Source organism: Triplophysa dalaica, chromosome 4, assembly GCF_015846415.1.
Source record: "Triplophysa dalaica isolate WHDGS20190420 chromosome 4, ASM1584641v1, whole genome shotgun sequence".
In the NCBI taxonomy this organism is placed as follows: Eukaryota; Metazoa; Chordata; class Actinopteri; order Cypriniformes; family Nemacheilidae; genus Triplophysa; species Triplophysa dalaica.
This window is the reverse complement of record NC_079545.1, coordinates 12,275,695-12,297,289: the sequence shown is the minus strand read 5'-3', so window position 1 is coordinate 12,297,289 and position 21,595 is coordinate 12,275,695. Positions and strand designations below refer to the sequence as shown.

Genomic DNA, 21,595 nt, shown 5'->3' with positions numbered 1-21,595 from the left:
GGAGAGGTGAGGTGTCTGAGTCCCAACATCTCGACACAGGTGTGCCTCAGGGCTCAGTGCTTGGTCCGTTGCTATTCTCTGTCATTCGGAAACATGACTTTTCCTATCACTGCTATGCGGATGATACACAACTCTACCTGTCTTTTCGGCCTGACAATCCGACTGTTTCTGCACGCATCTCAGCTTGCTTAGCCGACATCTCGCTCTGGATGATTGGCCATCACCTGCAGCTGAACCTTACAAAAACAGAACTGATGTAATCCGGTCCGACACAAAGACTCATCATAACCTCTCCATTCAACTGGGCTCATTAACCATCACATCTTCCAGAAAGGCAAGAAACCTGGGAGTGGTGATCGATGATCAGCTCAACTTCACAGATCAAGTTGCCAGCACCGCCCGGTCCTGTAGATTCATCCTCGACAATATTAGGAAAATTAGACCCTTCCTATCAGAGCATGCTATGCAAGTCCTAGTACAGGCTCTTGTCCTGTCCAGACCGAACAACTGCAATGCGCTACTGATTGGACTTCCAGCTTGCACAACCAAACATCTACAGATGATCCAGAATGCCGCAGCAAGAGTTATCTTTAATGAACCGAAGAGAGCACACGTCAGTCCTCTATTCATTAAGCTACACTGGCTCCCTAAAGTCGCTCGCAACAAATTCAAGACTCTGCTCCTAGCCTACAAGACCACCACTGGTTCGGCACCCACTTATCTTCACTCGCTAATGCAGAAATATGTATCCGCCAGATCCCTACACTCTGCAAATGAACGACGTCTTGTGGTGCCAACCCAAAAAGGTAAAAACTCTCTCTCATGTACCTTCTCCGGATCGGTTCCACCTATGTGGAATGATCTGCCCGCTGCTACAAGATCTGCAGATTCTGTAGCCATCTTTAAAAACGTCTGAAAACACATCCCTTCCGTCAACACCTGACTGATCAGTTCTGACTTCTACTTCTTCTCTACTCTTTATAAAAACTAAAAAATGAACTAACTTAGCTCTGTATACTGTGTTAGGTTATATGAGACCAGTCTTCTTTTTTGATTGCACATATGCTTTGTTGTACATATGCTGTCCCAATTGCTTCCATTGCTTACCCCACCTGTAAGTCGCTTTGGATAAAAGCGTCTGCTAAATGACTAAATGTAGATAGAACCCTTATAAGATTACAAACATGCCAACGTTTTTGTTTAGGTTTGAGTGATGACTGCACTATCTGAGGATTCTTTTTAGGGAGAGAGATTGAGCTTTCATAGAAATGGACACAACTTCCCCTCGCCTCTACTAAAGTCTGATCTGTCTGGTTCTCAAGGCAGAGTAGACCACTATTAAATCACTACACCCAGTTTTATATTTAAGTTTTATGAGTCACGCCTTCCCACGGGACTGCTCTCCAACTGCAAACAAAACCCTGTCCATTTTAAGGAATGGCAAGCACTAGTATTTAAGAAGCTGCATGCCATTCAAACATATGAAAATCTTCATATTCATATTCATATTGTCACTCGTCCTTTTGCATTGAGAATTTACAAGATATGTTCTGTTTACCAAAATGCATAGCCTATAAAAAGTGAAATGCATCCATTCAAATGTATATTCACTTTGATACAAAACTAGGAGTTGGGCTTAACATAATGTGCTAAGCATTATATTGAATTAAGGAGAACTTGTGCCTTGATAAATTTGAGGATGAAAATATGCCACCCTCTCTTCAGAGCTCTCTAGCCACAACTCCTCACGTCGATGATCTCATGTCTCATTTACTGGTGAGCAAAGCGCATTACATACATGGCATGATAATAGTTTGCATCTATACGCCTCTTTGCATTGACTTTCTATGTAATTTACCTGCGCAAAGCGCTTAATTTACGTTTGGTTTGAACGCAGTGTAACACATATCTTCTATTAAGCAACTACAGCTTGTTGCTGATCAAATGTGTAATTCTTGTTCATTTATTTTATTGTTTGTCTTCCATCTCTACTCATTCACAGATTTCTCACGGCGACTCTCACACTAGGCTGCTTTGAAGGGGATAAAGCTACACTTCCCTAAGAATAATTAATCATCTGAATACATTAGTTTACTTTGGAAAGGTCTTTGATTCAGTTCCTCAAATGCTCCAGTTATGTCACTTTTACTCTTCAATGGCTTGAACTACCACACACTGGGCACTCGGTTCTGTTTACACACAGAGCTTGTGTTTTGTAAACACATCTGAAAAGGGTCAAACAAGACTAGGAATTCACACATATACTTTATATGCCAGACTGGGCGAATTTCAAAAGTATAACAATCTGGCTACTATTTGAACAGAATAGTATTGATTTCTGCAAATACACCAAATATGGCCTATTAGGATTTATTTTGAGAACTATCTTATTGTTTTTCCAATAAAATGAAATGTCATGGCTTGCTAATTGCAATAATACTGCATTTGATAGAAAAACACAAAACGTGTGAGACAAGAAATGAATGGAACCAATTAGCACGGAGTCAGTAATAAAGAGGTACAACACAATGGTCCAATCAGAAGGCTCAGAAGGCTGGGATATATGATGCAAACACCAGTCAGCGGTTTGCTATGGAATCCTGTAACCAAGCAACCACTCTATTTTTGGAAATGTCATATTGCGTTTCATTCTAGTTTCTCTTGCTATTCATTTAACAGCGAAACCATTCAAACTTCTAAATATTGAAAATGATCTAAAACATCTAAAAACAGTTAACGTTCCGACATACCTTTTCAAATGCATATTAAATCTACTTCAAAACATTTACTGTATCTCATTCAATACCCAGCAATGCAGATAATGGAGAGTCTGTGGTAAAATCTGCTCCATCAATGCATCTGTTTTCCATCACATAAAATTCAAAGACACACCCCACACACATAAAACAATTCATTATCATATGTAGGAGGTTTGACACCATGATTGATGTCAAGTATAAAAGTTTCAATGGGCTGTCTGGAGACTTTAATTAGTCACCCATAAGCCTTGCGCACCACTACGGCTTTGAACCCATCCATCTTCACGAAAGAAGGAAAAACGGAACGATAAAGATGTGGGAAGCAATCTGTACATAAACCGTGGTACTGACTGAATGACCAGCAGAAAAAAAAGAGTTGAAAGATTAGGGACTTTACCACGGGGGAAGAAAAAGAAAAACATAAAGCAAAAAAAAGGAGATGAAAGACAAAGGATGAAAAAGATAAACCGATCGCTTACGTGAGAAAGAAAATACGAGAGCCAAAAACAGTCAGATAATATGTTCTCTGTTTATTGTTTCACAGTACTTGCCTGTGTTCTTCAGGAAACCTCTTATTTCAGGAATCCTCTTGTGTCTGACTACAAAAAAATGTAACAGTCAATTTTTACTATACTTCTACTGAAACCAAACAAAACTGAGTGAACCGTCTTTTTGAGTGTTCGCAAGTCACAGTAAGTAATAAGAAAGAAGGTTAAGCTAAAACATGTGCTGTTGAGAGATACATTAAACAGCCTGAATTATGTGCGACATGAATTAAACATATTTTTCATTGTACAAAATGATTGAACAGAAAATCGTGATTCTTATACTTTTACGTAGTGCACTGTTTAATGACATCCAACACCGCAGTGAAACCAAAACAAAGCAAGCCAATGGAAATGAGGGCATTTTCCTGACCTTGTAACCCTTCCAGAGAATTATCTTACCACAGACAGCCAAAAACAAATGTGCACTGTGGTGAATTTTCACAAGGACTGGCCTTTGACCCTTTGAATGGAGTTCAAACATTATGGCACAAACATAGAACAGAATTAGAACATTAACAATAGAAATCGAGTGAAAGCACTTTACATTTTCTGCAACCAACTCTCATGTTACCTGTGGGCTGTTAATTCTGAAGTATAGTTCCCTTTTTTCGCATACGCGAGGGACAGTGTACAGTGCATGTGACGCAAATTTCCTCATCAGAATAGTATGCGCGTACTGTATGTGCACCGCCGGAATTTTGTTACCTCGCATACAAATATGCACAGGTCGCGCATACCATTTCTTGCAGTAATTAGTTTAACCACCAGGTGACAACCGTGTCCTGGGAGCATTGATTCAAGGTAGTAGAAGATAACCTGACCCCTGTAGGCCAGTAGAGGTATTGCATATGTCGTAATGCGCATGCATCAAAACCTTTTTACGTAGGAGTCGAAAGCAGTATACTTTGCAAGGCTGTGAGTTAGGATGTACGCGTATACTAGCATGCACGTTAAAAAAGAAGTAGGCTTTAGACTGGCTTGTCAGATGTAACATCACTCATCCTATGGAAAGTGCTGACAAGTATGTTCGATTACAAGAAGGACGAATGTTTAATGGATGAAAAATGTCTTTTAGGCACAAATTTTATATGTAAGCTCTATCAAATGATGGATAAGAGAGGAAATCGGGTATCAAAAATACAACACTAAATACTGCACTACAATTTACTAGAAAACTACACAGTCAAGTAAGGAAATGCTGTTAAAACCATTTTCATTTATTCCAAATTAAAGCACACCAAATATACAGTTTATGGCTTCAGATGGAGACATCGGTGGTATATTTTCTTGTGGCTAACTTTCCCTTAATGTCTGCCAGCTATCCTTCCCTTCATGCATTAGTGTGAAAACTAAAACAAAATACCCATCTTGGAAGGACTTTGGCTGATCAGCTTAAGGCTGCAAATAAACATATAGTTACTTAAACCATATTCTGCTTTAAAAGAAAACAGGTAAGGCAATCTGAATTGTATAATGTATAGTGTAAACAAAATTGCACTGAATTCAAAAGACATTATTGTCTTATTTACATGGATTGACAACATCTTAAATTAAATTCTGTGCCTTCTATCTGCCATTTAAACTACAAAAGCTGTGTAGATTTTTTAAGTTACAATATTTCATTTTCTGGGCCTAAAGTAACTTTTTATCACCCATTTTGGAAGCAAAGGTTCAATGCTAAGGGTTTGTCACATCAGCAGAAGTTTTCTGTCTCCTATGGAAATGCTCAACAACACAGAACAACAGGTGCGTTTATGAATGAGCAGCTAAAATCCCATCCCCATCTGCTTCATTCATTAGTCAGCAATGCTCGTCAGACACACCGAGACGTTTTAAAATGTCGTGATGACAGCAGGTGCTGTGACATATGCAGTGAAAAATCTGTTCTGATCTCTGGAGCTCAAGAGGTGATGCAGCTGCCTTACATTCACACATGCTTCACCCAGGAAACGTGTGAATGTGCTTTTCAGTTAAAGGGACAGTATTGTTATTTAAAACCTGTATGACTCACTTTCTTCTGCAGAACACGAAAGGAGATAATTTGAAGAATGTTAGTAAACGAACAATGGCGGTACACATTCACTTGTATTGTATAGACACAACACCAATACAAGTCAATCGGTATGGTCACCGACATTCTTCAAAATATCTTCTTTTGTGTTTGGCAGAAGAAAAAATGAATTCGGGTTTGAAGAGTCAAATTTGTATTGTGTTTGTAAATTCATTTCAGAATTCCCAGCATTGAGAAAACATTGTCATGAAAACGGAAAAAAACACCTTCTGAGCTCCATGATTGAAAAATATTTTATTCTGACTTGCTACTTTTCTTGCTAAAAGAAAAATTAACTGTAGTAAAGGACTTACGAAATGATTTCAAACTGGACTCAACTTGATCAAAAAACTCAATATGCAAATACAGATACATTTGCATAATTCAACAAGTCATTCTTTACATTTAATTTAAGCATTTGGAAGACGCTTTTATCCAAAGCGACTGACATTGCATTATACTACACATTTGTTTCAAAGTCTGTGCAATACCTGGGATCATAGTATACCCAATGACCTTGGCGTTGCTAATGCCATGCTCAAAACACTGAGCTACAGGAAAATATTCATGTGTGTTTTCCAGAACACAGCATAATTTGTATAGTAGTGTTGATGAATGGGAGATAGAATATTCCAGCCAGGCATGGTAGGGTAGGGAGATAAGGTTTGAAACACTGCCAACGGAAAGTAGTTTACTTTTTACAACTTCCCTCAAACAAACGCATCTTCAAACCACAAGTGGACATATTGTTTGTTTGTCTGATAGTTTATGTAACATTTTTAAAAACTTGCTTTTTTCAAACTTTCAGACAAATTAAAACGTTGTGGAATAACAGACGACTGGGTAAACTCAACAAAAACAAGGAAACGAAAAATACGAATATTGACATTTTGGTGCTATAGGCATTTAATATAGAAATATTGTAAACTCCATGGTATGGTGACATGTTAAAGTTCTTCAGTTTAGAAATGTTTTTCATTTTGATAAAATACTACGACACTTTGCAGGCTATAGTGAAGAATTTGAAGAAGCAAAGAAGCACCCCTGTCTATTGTCTGTATGCCTGTCTGGTAAAGTATATTTAAAACAGTGTCTTGTCCTATTCTGCATGCCTTTAAAAATAGTGTGCACTCAACCTGTCACCGCACAGTTACCATGCTGTTTCACCCCAACAAAACTCCTGAATGGCCTCTAAGGGCATGACTGTCCTTGTCACGTATCCAAGAGAACACAATAATAACCAACAGTCAACGCCAGTCCTTAAACTTCTACCATGAGAGACTGAGCTACTGTTAAATTTAATCAGGTTTGCAGGAAAAAAAGATGAAGCAGTTCTTAAGGTAAAACAAAGACGGCGTAGGCGGTAAGTGGGAGGAAATCATTAGCCAGTAGATAGAAAGAAAATCTTACAATAGACTGCTTTCAATGCAAGAAGAACAGTGCCAAAAGTGGCATATAAAATCAGAGGCTATGCTCATGATATAGGCCCGGCTTCAAAGACAAGTATTAGGGCTAGTCACAGACTAAAATGAATGTGTGACCTGTCTTAACTCAACATAACTTAAAACATATCCGTGCCATTGTTTTGTCTCAAGATGCACACCATTAATGTATTCTTCTAAGGCATTTCTATAAAAGCGTCATAAATATCTTAATTCAACCATAGTCCTGGTTTAAACTGAGCTAAAATAAATTTTGTCTGTGACTTTGGAACAAATACACACCAAAAGTAGAGATTATAGGAGGGGTACAGTAAATTCTGAGATTATTGAAACAAAAACTAGCGTTTTAAATATAAAATAGCAAAAAAAAAATGCTGTGTTGTTTGTTGGTCAAAAAGGGACAAACTGAAGTATACTGTTCAAATTAAAGTGATATTGTAGTTCACACAAAAATGAAAATTCTGTCAGTATTCACTGACATGCCATTTCAAAGCTGTATTATGTTCTTTCTTCCTCAGAACACAAAAGAAGATATTTTGAAGTAAATTAACCAAACATCGACAGTACCCAATTACTTGCATTGGTTTTGTGTCCATACAATAGAAGTAAACGGATGTTGGTAATGTTCGGTTACCAACTTTCTTCAAGATATTTTCTTTTGTGTTCTATGGCAGAAAGAAAGTCATACACCTTTTAAATGACAAGAGGGATAGTAAATGATGACATACTTTTTGGTTTTGGGTGAACTAACCCTTTTACCCAGATAGTGTTTGCATTTTACCTAACAACAGTGTAACGAGCAAGGCGGCACGAGTGCAGTGAGCGAAAGACGCGGGGCCGGTGACGCGAGTGATAATGAGTGTCAGCTGCGCATTGCACCCGTCTCGCATCTCTCATGGAGGAGATCGAAAGCATAGAAGGACGAGCGACAGGAGTGTACGACGAGAGAGAACCAGGCCTGCATTTTTATGTTATGTTTTATTATGTTTGTGTGGCCGGCAACCGTCAACCGTGGGGGAGCTTTCGTTTTGTTGTTCATTTATTTTATTAAAAGTTTGCTGTTTAATGTTCACTGGTTCCCGCCTCCTCCTTCCCATTCCTTGAACTTGTTACATTGGTGCCGAAAGCCGGGAATAGGAAGGAGGCTGGAACCGGCGAACATATACAAACAGTTTAGAACAACACAGCATAGGTTTTCAATCATGGGAGATAAGTCTAATTCTTGACTACCGTGCAATGTTTAAAATGAATAAATAAATACTTTTTATTTAGTATTAATTATAAATAAATTCTAATTAATAAATAAATAATACATAAATAGATTATTGTCCAGAATGCTAATCGATGCTACACTTCAAAACACCTACAATATTACACGCTAGGCTAACAAGGAATAAATATCTGCAAAAATGGTATAAAACCATTGTGTCGTAAATCATGTTGTAAAAATAAAAGTCCCCAATTACTCACTGATGTTCAGCACGGGTATAAAAAGCGATGTGGTTTTGGGGTTCCATTTGTTTGATTCATAGGGTTCAAGCTCAGCTCTCAGGCAATGAGAAAAATTATCCAAAGTCTCCGCTTCTTCTCTCTCACATATCTGAGGTAAATTAGCAAGAGCTTTACACTCCATCCATATCCATAAGCTCATGAACAACGATGATTTATACACTGTCACTCACTACCCACAAAACGAACACACCCCTTCTTTCCAAATAAACATTGGCTTCGACTTTTATCCTGAGGCTGCCCTTCTATTAAGGCTCAATAAAACATCAACATTTCAGCGCAGACGCTGTGAGGGCCTTTTTCCAACTGCTGTCCATAAATGGACTGTAATTGCGCAGAAAAGGTCACGAGTAGATCACATCTCTTCTAATGGAATGGAAGGACTCGTCAGGACAATTTATCATCACATAGTACCATTTCAATGTAAATGAGACTAAACTCAAGTCAAGAGCAATACTCACTCTTGTCCGACTAAAGCAAAGTGATTCACAGCAACATCAGGTGGAGGCAGATAAACACGCTTGTATTAGTGATGATTCTTGACAGAAGCATGCGTCAACATAACTGACTTCTGAATACTCTTTGACCGTTCTGTCAGTAACATTAGATCAATGGTGAACAACTGCAAAAATGCCAAGACAGAACTGTCAACCCTGTGTCGTTTTAACACTCATCCACACAACACTTACACTGAGATCAGCTGTCCACGCCATCCTTTTCCCGCACACAGAACCCGACCTTTGCCCCAAAATGGACCTTCAAACACACATGCTCCTCTCAACCACCAGCTGAATTCTCTTTACACAACAAACAACTCAAAAGTTGACTGTTTTCAACAAAACCAACATAGAAGGTATTATTGATGGACACAGGTATGAGGAGGTAAATGTCGTTTAAGGACAACGACAAAAGAGTATATGGCAGGCAGGAGTTGTAAGTGCTAAGCAAATGTCATTGTAGACATTTGACACCAGATATGACATGTGCGGAATTACAGGGTCAATTCATTATGTACTCACACACAGAAATAGAAACCAAACTCAGTGAGCATCTCTATCGATTAGCCTTATGTAAACACAATCACAGAAATGCAAACACAAGGATAGAGAATCAATCAAATCAAACAAACCAGTTAAAATATCCAGCATAACAGCAGACAATGCAGATGAATAACACAGTGATGAACAGTGATGTATACATTAAATACAACACACACAAAATGTGCGAGAACACTGGTTTGTGTTATAAAAATATGAATCTGTATCTTCCTTCCACAAATGAATGCCATTAAGTAGAGAGCCGCAAAGATGACACATTTTTGTAGGCCAACCCGGACATTAGCACTGCACTGGTTCCCACTACCTAAAGCCTATACATTTTTGCCATTGACTGTTGGATAATCGCAAAGAAATAAGCTCTGAAGTTATCGAAGGTTTATGATATTTACATGTGTTGTCTACAAGATAATCTTTACACATAAACATTTGTTCATTTTGAAGCCTAAATTCAATCGTCAGAAGTAAAAAGCTAAACCAATATATAAACAGACTACAACACTGTCGCTCGATTTCATTGTCACCACCAACAAGCCTCTGACAACTCTTTTTTAAAACTTTACTAAAAACCTGTTCCCAAGTAATTAATTACTCCGTGAATAAATCACCATCCATGTTTTAAGAGATTTGCGTCCATGTTGCATTATTTGTGAGATTTATAATCACAATGACGTCTAACGTCCCCGTCAAAGGATGTAGCCTCTTTTAGCAACCGCCATTTTTAAGACACAATAAAGCTTTAAGAAACACAAGTGGGTTATGAATAGTGTCTTTTATGTTCGTATTTTCATTAAAGTCATGCTCACTGAACATCAGTGTTGGGTAAGTTACTCTGGAAAAAGTAATTAATTACTAGTTACTCATTACATATTCAATAGTGTAATTAGATTACTGTCCAAATTACTCTGTCCAAAAAGTATTTAGTTAATAATTACTTTCTTTATCCTATATCAACCTTGATTAGTTAAGTGATTCAAGGATAGACATGAAACGGCTTATTTAATTCATTCAAATAAATAATATTATTAACTGACCAAAGTATTACAAATGTGAGAATTATACATTAAAGCACAGATTTTAAAGTAAGACTTTGAATTTTGATGTCAATTACACACGCATACATTTCACAAAGTATTTAGTTTAATTACATCAAAAGTAACTGTAATTAAATTACAGAAAACATATGAGTAATCCCTTACTTTACTTTTTCAAGGGAAAAGTAATTAAATTACAGTAACTAATTACTTAGTAACTAGTTACACCCAACACTGCTGAACATGTCCTGAGAACGCTCATAGACATCTGCTACAAAACACAATAATGTTTCTTCAGCTTTATTGGTCACAAACGTTTGACTGGAGCACAAATGAACATGTGTAATCTTGAGGAAAAAAAAGCTATCCAAAGGACCCAGCCATACAGGGTGTTTGAAGACTTGAACGAAAGAGCAAGAAACAAAGAGCGAGAAGATGATCTGTAAAGCAATACAAGGTGTGTTTGAAAGTTACAGCCAACCCCTTCAACAAAGAGGTCCCAGAAGAGAGAAAAACAAACCCTGCTTTGATAAGATTCTCCTTCTATCCGGTCCGTTCCACCTAGAGAACCCGATTAGAGTTTGCTGAAACAGTGGATACAAGCTCTCGACAAGAAAGTCTGTATAAACCCAAAAGAGTACATGGAAAATATGCACAAGTGCAAAAACAGCCCTTACACGCTCGACAAGAGAAGGTCCTCAGAGAACATTTGTGACAGAGTAATCATGGGGTTCAGTTTTTGGCAGTAACCAATAGTTCAAGTGTGTCCACTCATAAAGATGTTTATCCAAACGTGTGGCAATATAAAAAAGAAATGTGTAGGTGATGTAGGCTATAGCTAAGAGCTATAAATCTGTTCTAGGGCAGGTGGTATGTAGTCATTGATAAGCAATCTTCCTGTAGGTTCTATTAGCTATTTTTTTAACCTAAAAATAATCCAGTACATCCTACATAAGCAGCATCCTAACAGAAATAAAACCTATCAAGTGACCTTCCCTTAAAAGGACTTAAAGGTGTCTAATAATTATCCATTGTAAAATATGTAATCCCCTTCGACAAAGAAGCGAAAATGCAACTTCTTTGTTCTGTGAGAGCCACCGTTGTGCTTCAAAAGGGATGGTGGAGTGAGTCAGTGGTTGTAATTCGCAACCACAACAATAGATGCTGCTAAAATATCCACATGGCTCCTTTAAAACCTCAACAGGTTATGGAATACAGTGCACTTTTGTGCTATTGACAGTATAATTTTTGTGGACCTAAGGCCAAAAAGTATCATCAATGTAGATGGGGAGAGAACAGTTTTCTCTAAGCCACTAGCATGACTCATCTCATGTGACCATCCTTTTAAACATATTTATCAAAAGTCCTATTCATCTCTTCACTGAATTTTCAAGATCACGGGCCTCATGTATAAAACTCTCCGTAGATTTCATCCTTAACACCGTCTCCTCCCCAAAAGTACCACTTATGGAGTTAAAAACATCTAGTTTTACTATGCATAACCTCATCTGCATATAATTTCCATGCATAATCCCATCCATGTGACGTCAATGGTATAAAACATTTGGAAAATATGAGTTACGGATAAACCTATAAACCTACATTTGTGCCATACATATTACATTGCTAAAAATCATACAGTATCATTGTTATGTTTTAGAAAAAATATATCAAAATATCACAAAACAGCTCTCAAATAAATATTTCAGAACAGTGATCTGATCTCATTCTTTTCCACTTGCCAAATATTAGATTCAATTCAGTTTTTAAAATAACTATTTTAAAATATATTTTTTTGTCTCAAACCAGCAAGCCTTATTGTTGTGCCCTGTGTCTTGACTAAACTCATTTCGCAACCCAAATTTCACAAAAACTGTGTTCAAGCATCGTTGTACTAAAATCAAAATTACAATGACATTCAGCACTCTGTTGGTCAGAATGAAGCTCTGATTGTAGATGCCTTTCAAAATTTTACAGTCAAATCGTACAGATTTGCATTAGGGATTCCATTTCATTAAAGCACCGGGATGACACACAACAGATCAACTCTGAGGTCACTTCTCATTTTGTCTTTTTTAACGACTTGCTTCATACTAGTTTGAATAAAAAGGACATAACCATGTAAGGTGACGAATACATATGAGCTATTTGGAAAGGACGTCTTACAGACACACAAAAGCAAATAATGTTTCCTTCTTACAAGGCACAGTTCAGAAAGAATTAAGGAGGAAGAGTTGTGCGACTTCACACTCTTGAAAAACATTAATTTCCATTCTTTCCGAATTACTATTATGAACTGAGCGTACTTGAAGAATTACACAATCACCTCTAATTCATCAAGGTACATTTGTTAACAGCATACACTCAAGTCTACGCAAATATATAAATAACACGCATACAGTATAAGGACTGAGATGACCGCTTCATCTTATCCATTGAAGCACCAAAAAGGCCATATCTGATATGAAGGCACTTGATCGACTGGGTTCAATAATGTCACAAGAGATGGAGGGAGAGAGAAATACAATGCGTGTTTTGCATTTTGCAAATTACATCATACGTAAGCATAGCGTAAAGGGTAATGACAAATATTTGAATAGAAAAAACAAAAGGGGTGATTCCCAAAAAACATGGTTCTTTTTAAGCAAACACAACGCTACAGCACTGCAAATGCTGTGTAATTTCAAACGAAAGAGACGGAGTGTTCAAGGGAGTATAGAATGGGTGGAAAAGAATGAGAGAAAGAAGGGTGGAGACAGCTCGGGTGGGCGCAGCTGAGATGGTTAAATGTGTTCCACATGTTCGTAAAAGTGTCAGAGGCTTTTCCAGCCAGTGGGCAGATGAATGGTTGGAAAGGGGGGTGGAGAAAAAGGAGTTGCCTTACTCACTCAACTCCCTTCCAGCCTGCCCTCCGTCTCTCTTTCTCTCCTGCTCCACTGTTGCCCTTTTCACCTCAGAGGTACGCTACATCCTCACACATGCACTTACACATACAGAGAGCTCCAGTTACCCCAGCCGGTCTGCATAGGGAGCCCCTCTGTTTTGGGGAACGTTTCCAGGCAGGCTAAGATTACGAAAGCCAGCTGATGTGCGGCTCCCAAGTTCCTGGTCATATTTTTAGCTCTTGTGTGGGGTCAGAGGCCTTTGGGGGATGTAATGACATAATACTCACCTGGTCCAGTTTGAGAAAAACAACAAATTCTGAATTTAATATAAAATAAATTGAAGGCCGCTAGTTATCGTAAAATTGCGAAATCCATTCCATTCTATTGTATGTGCTAAAAAATAAAGCAAGTCAATGGGCACCGCCGTTGTTCAGTTACCAACATTCTTTAAAATATCTTATTTGTGTTTGGCAGAAGAACGATAGTCACACAGGTTTTGAAATGACAAGGGGGTGAGTAAATTATGACAGAATTTTTGGGTAAACTATTACATTAGAGAGTAACTATTACAATGTCCTTAAAATTACATTTCATGCAGTGTATATTGTTGCTGTGTGTGAATGTAAGCAGTCTGCCAAGTTGTAAAGCCGAAAGTGAACAAATAACAAAGTTATTTGCTTGGATAAAAAGGAGGGACTGAATCATGTGAAAGAGTGGAGTTGTCTGTCGTTCAATCATTTGAGTCAGTTACGAAGTAAGGTAATAACTTGCCTATTATCAGAAAATGAAAATATTTTTAGATCTTGTATGTACATTGAATTGTTGTGGGACACTCCATAAACCAAAGTAGGACCCTAAAAATCACAAAATATTGACTCTGAAAGCCCCATGCACCATCACTTATGTAAGAATAAATGAATGAATGAACTGTATCGGCCAAAACGGAAAGCATAAGATCAACAGGAGCAGATGAAGCAAATCAAAGGCAGGCAAGAGAATTAAATTCATTATGAGGTTCAGAAGCCGCTACAGCAGTATTCTTCAAACCTTTAATCAGAGGGAAAGCTACTATGAGGAAGCAAATCATCTGAGCAGCTACATCCCTGATACATCCTGAAAATTTCCCATCACTGTCCTATTACCTTCAAATTATGCACACAATAGCACAGCAAATTACACACTGCTGTCACGATCAAACCAAAATGATTATGTGTGATTCATGAGAGCAGTTTCCTCTAGCATTCACAACTGACAAAATAGCACAACATTATATGGTTTTAAACACTAAAATTATAAAATGAGCAGGTTGGTTTTTATAGAGTTAGTGTATATATTGTATTAAATAAGAGCAAGACAAATATCCTGGCCTTCAGATCCTGATGGAATTGTTCCAATTGTAAAAGTGTGGACTTGAATGAATAGGTCACCCGAAATGAAAATTATGAAGATTTTATTTTGAAGAAGGTTGGTAACTAAGCAATGGCGGTACCCTTTTCTATCTATTGTATGGACACAAAACCAATGCAAGTCAATGGGAATTCTTTAAAATTGTTCTTTTGTGTTTTGCAGAAAAATAAAATTCATAGAGGTTTGAAATGACCTACATCTCTATCATGCGAGAATCCAGTTTAAATTGTTCATATATGCACACAAACTGTATGATCTACCTACTTGCATGAATATTTCTCAAAAGAAATGGATCTTGCACATACAGTCAGTAAATCTGGCCTCTAATGTAGCGAATATTTCAAAGTATAAAATTCATTGTTGTCAAGAGCCCCAGATATTCAGCACCGATGTGGACTCGAAGCTCTTTTGATCTCATCCAAAAGTGATCAAATCTGCTACAAAATCTTCCTCCTACCAAGCCATCGGATTTCCATTTGAAGTAACCGGTCCCCACGGTCAACTGGCAGGTCTTCAAAAAGCGCCTTGAATGACCTGCACTGCCTTGCTTGGAAGAAGAAGCTGTTTAAAATTGTAACAACTGGTGTCGTGACGGGATCAAACCCCAATAAATCGCATGCTGGTTTATGATGCAACAGGGCTGCACAAACAGTCAGAGAAGTTCAGCTCTCTTACAGATCGCAATACTTCCTGTGTCAGCCAGCTATTATAGGTTCATCTAATGTCACAATGCAACAGTGTCGGACATTTTCCTTTCAAAGCATTTCAAACAGATTTCTTACAGAAAGTACTAGCCCTGCTAGTAGGATGCGCTAATTGGCCACACTGGATGGCGAACTGTGCGATGCCAACAGATATCTTTCTCAGCGCCAAATTCTCAGACACAGTTGAGAGTCATCGCGGCATCAACGGCATGTGCCCTTTAAAATGGTGGTTCATGTTTTTCCACATAAAGAACTGTTTGTAAGAAGCTTCAATTTCAGATCAAGTCTTTGAAATTGCTTTGGCCTACAGCTAGCTACTTACAAAGATTTTTAAGAGTGTTCAATAGTAACCCCGAACACACTTTCAACTTTGATATCAAAGCCATCATAAAAACATTTGGAAGAAAATTAGAACAGACCAGCATTGTTATTTTCTGAATCATTGCTTTGTTCGTACTGGTGTTATATAAAATAATTTGCTTCCTGTATTTTCACAGGTCCTGCTGTGGAAACGTAGGTTCGAGTCTTTATCTGTGTCTCGAATGACATACTATACACTAGGGATTTACCGATAGAATGTTTTAGGGCTATACTGATATGCAGACATATTTTTTTCCGTTTTTTATTTTTCTGGATTCTGTGTTTTCTTTTTTTGTGGTGTACAACTATGTAAATATGAACCAGTATCTTACATCTTATGTATTTTTCTCTTGTTGATTTAAGTCTACTTACATTTAATTATTAGTTTTGTACATTTTTAGTAGCAGCTGGGCTTTAATTTTGACGGCTTGCCGCAAAGTTTGACAGCAGCTTCACTCAAATGAAATGGGAAAATACGCAACAGCGCTGGTTCAGTTTATGTGTTCACGTCTACCATATCCTAAAAAGTCCACTACAGTACGTTACACAAAACCACACCATTCATTCACACATAGAACAAGCAGATTGCATATTTAAACAGCAGCTGAATAATTATTACTTTCTGGCGTGTTTGCTAATTTCCATTTGTGTTTTTCACTTCACGGAAATCAAAATGCCCTAATAATCCATCTGTATCTGCCCTTTTCATGCTATTGCCGATATGCCGATGGTGTAAATTAATCCAATATCGGCGGCCGATACATCTGTGCATCCCTACTATACATACATACATCTCATCATACATACATAGTATACACTATGCACTTAAACTATGCATTCAACCATCTAGTATATTAATTTCAGAACAGCAGTATCGTCCCAAATTGAATACTAAACGGTTTTATACTAACCGGAAGTATATCGGTTTCTCAGACGAGCGCCAATGACGTCAATTGCACGCGACAATGCGTGTGAATAAAGATATACTTGTGCATTGTTCATATAATGTAGTTTTCATCTGTTTTGCCCAGCATTACTTTAGTCATTATCAGATTGACCCTCTGCAGGAGTTTTGCTTGAGCAGCGTCTGATAGCCCCGCCTCCCTCCCACCACGACTGTGAAACAGCAACTGTTGAGTGCGTGAAGTGTCCACAGTTCCACACTTCATCCGGGTACTTACAGTGCACTTCTTTTTTGAGGATTTTCGATGTGAAAGCACTACTCACACTATTTATACTACAAAATGACGTAGAAAAGTTATTAAGTATGGGATTTGGGACGCACCTTTTGTCTTCACTCTTAAAAATAAAGGTGCTTAAAAGGTTCTTCACAGAGTTGCCTTTGAAGAACTATTTTTGGTTCCACAAAGAATAAAATACAAGTAATAAAAAAAAAGTAAAATACGACTTTCTCAAAATGAAGCTCCACTTCCTTACCTTCCATTGGTAGTTGTGACATGATTGCATTACTGCCCATTTGCTTAAAGTTAAACTATGCTGAACTGGCTTGCCATTGGTCGCTTCAATTTCAGCCTTGAATGCTGAAAATGAATAACATCTGCACAATTTGTCACTGCAAGTCGCTCCTAGGCAAAATACAACATGAAAAAAACAGCACTGGTGCAACAGACTCAATTATAAAACCTAGTATGTCCAGTTTCAGTCTCGTAAGATCAAGTCTCTCTGAATGCATCTCACATCCAGCACGTTGATCCATAAGCATTATCTGCATGCAGGAATGGCGCGATGACAGAGAAGTCTGGCTGAAATGAGATTAAATGACCTGACCCTTATTCGTCCATCTCATTCTCACAGCATTACTATACAGACAATGATGCTGTTGGTTATGGCTTACTGCTGATAGATTAGTTGAGCATCGCAATTGACGGAAAAAGGTAGAAGTGTTCAATCGTGCATATAGAATCAACAGTCTGCAATTGACAGTCACATAATTCAACTAAATGGAAAGCAGTACTGTCTATCAAATATGATTATCTTGGTCTTGTTGGAAGGACCTATTAGGTAAAAGAAGGAAAAGGGCTTAACCATTCATCAATCGACTGAAAACCGCCAGCTGCAACTGTCAATAAACCGACTTATGGACTGCTGTACCTGATAAAATGGTATAATTGTAATGCACAGAAGGAGAAAACTCTAGTTGAAGTTGCAAACAATCTTCCTTTACCAAATTAACACCATGCCTGGATCAATCTCGATGGAGCCCCCTTTACCTAATGCCAACTAACCAGGGGAGACAGATTTGATCTCATTAATGTCATGTAGCCTCTAGCTAAGAATATATGAGTTATGACATCCAAAATTAGATTCCTACATTTATAAAGCGAGCTCCGCATAGAGTGAGTCACAGATGCTACTATTGTTCGAAACAGGCCTCTACAATGATTTTGACTTGAAATTTCTTGCAGTTAGAGACTTGACTTGAGATTTCTTGCAATGCTTGAAAACCAAAGACATTTGTAATGGTTATTCATATTGCATAATTCAATTACTTCAACGTACAATGATGGGAGCTGTGAATATGTTAAGGCTCATCTCTGGTTTAAATGAGTTCTGTAATTAGAGATTCATGGATATTCTACAACACTGACACCAGAACAGCTCTGTGCAAGTGAAAACAAAAATGACCCACAATGAAATCAAAGCTGGGTTTTCATATTGTTGATTTTTTTCCGCACAATGTTGAAATGCGACATCTACCAGTCAGGTTAGTGAAAAATGGCCATTGTCAATACTGAGAAGGCAAAGGGGCCTATTAGCCAATATGAAGCAGATATATGACACAAATATAAATAAGAGACATACAGATAATTGGTGATACATGAATGAGGCATGTTGTGCATAGTAACATTCTTAGCATCCAAACAGAAAAAAAGTGCAATCCACACAGATTACGTTATCATGGACAGGTAAATGTGATGGATATCGGATAAAAATTTCATACAATGTATCTCATCAACCTCACAGGGGGGACAAAGACTTTTGGTGGAAACGATTTCATGTTTAAAGTTACAGAAAACAACATATAGCCGAGGAAGACTCAGTTCCCAGATAGCACAGGTACGTCCATAAGACGTCTGCCAACATCTGTTGTGAAAAAAAACATCTGATAAACGTCTTAGAAATGGCAGTTTTGCATACGTTCTAAATTATAAACATCTTACAAACATCTTCAAGACGTCTATATGATATTTGACAGTATACATCTAGAGACGTATTGCAGATTAGGGAACATTAAAAAAACGTACAGATATAAATGCAAACATCAAATAGACGTCTCCCAGATGTATCTGTGCTATCAGGGTTGTTGGATTTGTGACTGTTTGTAAGTTTTAATGTTTTCAGTTAGGTTCAATTATGTTTATAATCACAGACAATAATAATTTGTAAGAAGTTTACATTTATTGATGCAGACCATTTGTTAAATTCAAATTAGACATTATTTTGATTATTTAGCCTATTTGTCCAAACAATAACTGTTGGGGAGTCTTTGGGAACCATGTTTGAAACTCAACATTTCTCTAATTCTATTCGGTGTAGAATAGACCAGAATAGTGTTACCCCTCAAACCACCTTGCACATTTTATCACTTTTTCTCTCTGCAGTTTCTGACTAACACATGCTGATGATATCTGCTGTGCAGCTCTGTTCGAGTCTCCAGCCTGATGAATTAATTATCGTCAGAATTATATGCAATTCATCAGCCAAATATTATTCTCTCTCTGACAGCGTGATACACAATAGCGGCGAAGATCTTTCGCAAATCTATCCGTGTTATCAAACACTTGCACGAATTGATCCACATCCTTTCGCTCACATGATAAACAACCACAGATTGACTTTCTAAAACACAGTAAAGCAAAAACAGTTAGTATTTTTGTGTGCGTGCTTGTGAGTGTGTATGACGAAGGCCTAGAAAAATGACAAGCCCATTAAGACACAGCAGGGAACAAAGCTTAATACAAATGGAAATAAGCATTTCATTAAAGGCCTTAAATTTAAACTGTTGTAGAATCCCACTTGGCAGGGAGCATAATCTCAAGACTACTTCATAATTTATCTCCTGAACTACTGCTGAAAGCTGTCCCGTTCATTGTTGTGAAACAGAAAATAGATCACAAGGTCCAAGTCACACATCTACTCAATCCGCACCGCTGCCCTTGACATCAGAGTACATCTGGGACAACCAACTGGAAACAACCCTGTTAAGATCTTTGTAACACTCAGATCCCCCACCACTTCTCACATTCAGGAGAGAGAGTCATATCAGTTTCTAGTGCCTGGAAGGTCTACAGTCTGGTCTCTAGTAGGTAAGTGTGGCCTCAGGTATTAACGTTCACTTTAACAACACGACATCTGAGCAATGTTTTAAATAGATATGACATTGTGGTTTTGGAGGTCTGAGGTTGGACATAGATCTTCCCTTTAATAGGAACCTGGAAAACCAGTTTTTACCTTTATTTGCATGAGGTTTTGCTTGCAAAGGTGCCATTAGACCCTTTGTAAAAAGTTCAAGGATATGAACTTCAAATTGATGAACAAAGCCTCAATGACTTGGTTACTTATTTTACACCACAGAACTACAGTAGAGGTTTTAACTTGTGTTGTGTCAAGTACAAACATAATATAGGATAAGAATATCTACTCTCTTAAAATTTACAAGTTTTACAAATTGTGGAATATGGATGTAGTTTAAGTATACACTGACTTTGAAATATAGCCACCATGTTTGGGGTATTCTGTAAAAAGCATATGTGACTTAATCGCATCTTCAAGCTGAATAAATAAAAATCATTGAATATATTCTCATTCTGGCATGATATATTTAAAGGAACAGATAAAGCAAAAGTGCTTAGAAGAATGAACCCCTTCAAATCAAAGCCTGTCAAAGTTTTCTCTTGTCACTCTGTTACTCAATGAAGATGAATGACACCGATTTACAGATATCAGTCAATTTTCTATTGACATTTCACATCAAAGTTAAAGGACTTAAAAGAAATCTATAGTTGTCCGAAAATTATATTATGGGTTAATCGCTTCAATGAATAGTGAGAAGCCAAGATCAGGCTTTTAAGCAGCCTTCACTATGTAACGTTATAGAGATGGCACACCATATACACAGATCTTTATCTGTGGTGATACAATAGGCATAAATAAAAATATGAGATACCACCTAAAGTAACAAGAAGTGTAAAAATCTGAATAATTATTTTCAGATTTCAGCTGCTCTCATGACCAATTTCATCTATTTTGTAACCACACACACACGCGCACACATACAAAATGCAGACTTTAAAATACAAATGAACTGTCTATATGAGAGATCAAAGACATGGTTCAAAGCATTTATGTACACCGAGTCAACCACAGGCCTTGTGGCCATTTAACTGTCATAAAACTTACTCCAGTGATCCAAATGCAGCTTAAAATCACCCACACAGCCTCCCCAAAATAACACAAGAAAAATCCTTGCAAACTTACGTGAAAACAAAGAATAAAGTAGTGGATCCCACCAGAAGAGTGGCGGCAGTGGACACCGGGATGTATTTGGTGGGTTTAAATCTTTTTCCAACGCTGTTGGGCATTCTGTAAATCCCACATTCCTCGTTTATTTGATCCCTGTCGTAAGATGCATGCAAACGCGATCCCGCACCGTTCAGCACAAGCCGGCGAAACGCTATTCGTCCCTTCGCATACACCGTTAAATCGTGATCCTTGAATGCGCGTTTGGGAATACGAGCCTGAAAATCCCACCCAGCTCAATTCAGCCCACTGCTGAGGTCACTGCAATGCTTGAAAGGTGGAGCCTCCGCTACGCAAATGG

At 37.8% G+C, this 21,595-nt stretch overlaps 1 protein-coding gene across 1 annotated transcript in view; it reads right to left on the bottom strand.

The window, feature by feature from the left end:
- The window catches only part of zdhhc8b (zinc finger DHHC-type palmitoyltransferase 8b), a 53,838-nt gene extending 32,249 nt beyond the window's left edge, over nucleotides 1-21,589 (bottom strand). The window contains exon 1 of the mRNA XM_056747059.1: nucleotides 21,253-21,589. Coding sequence (XP_056603037.1) covers nucleotides 21,253-21,356 — 104 coding nt within the window. The 5' untranslated portion in view covers nucleotides 21,357-21,589. The remainder of the gene's footprint in view (nucleotides 1-21,252) is intronic.
- Between the last annotated feature and the right edge of the window lie 6 nt (nucleotides 21,590-21,595).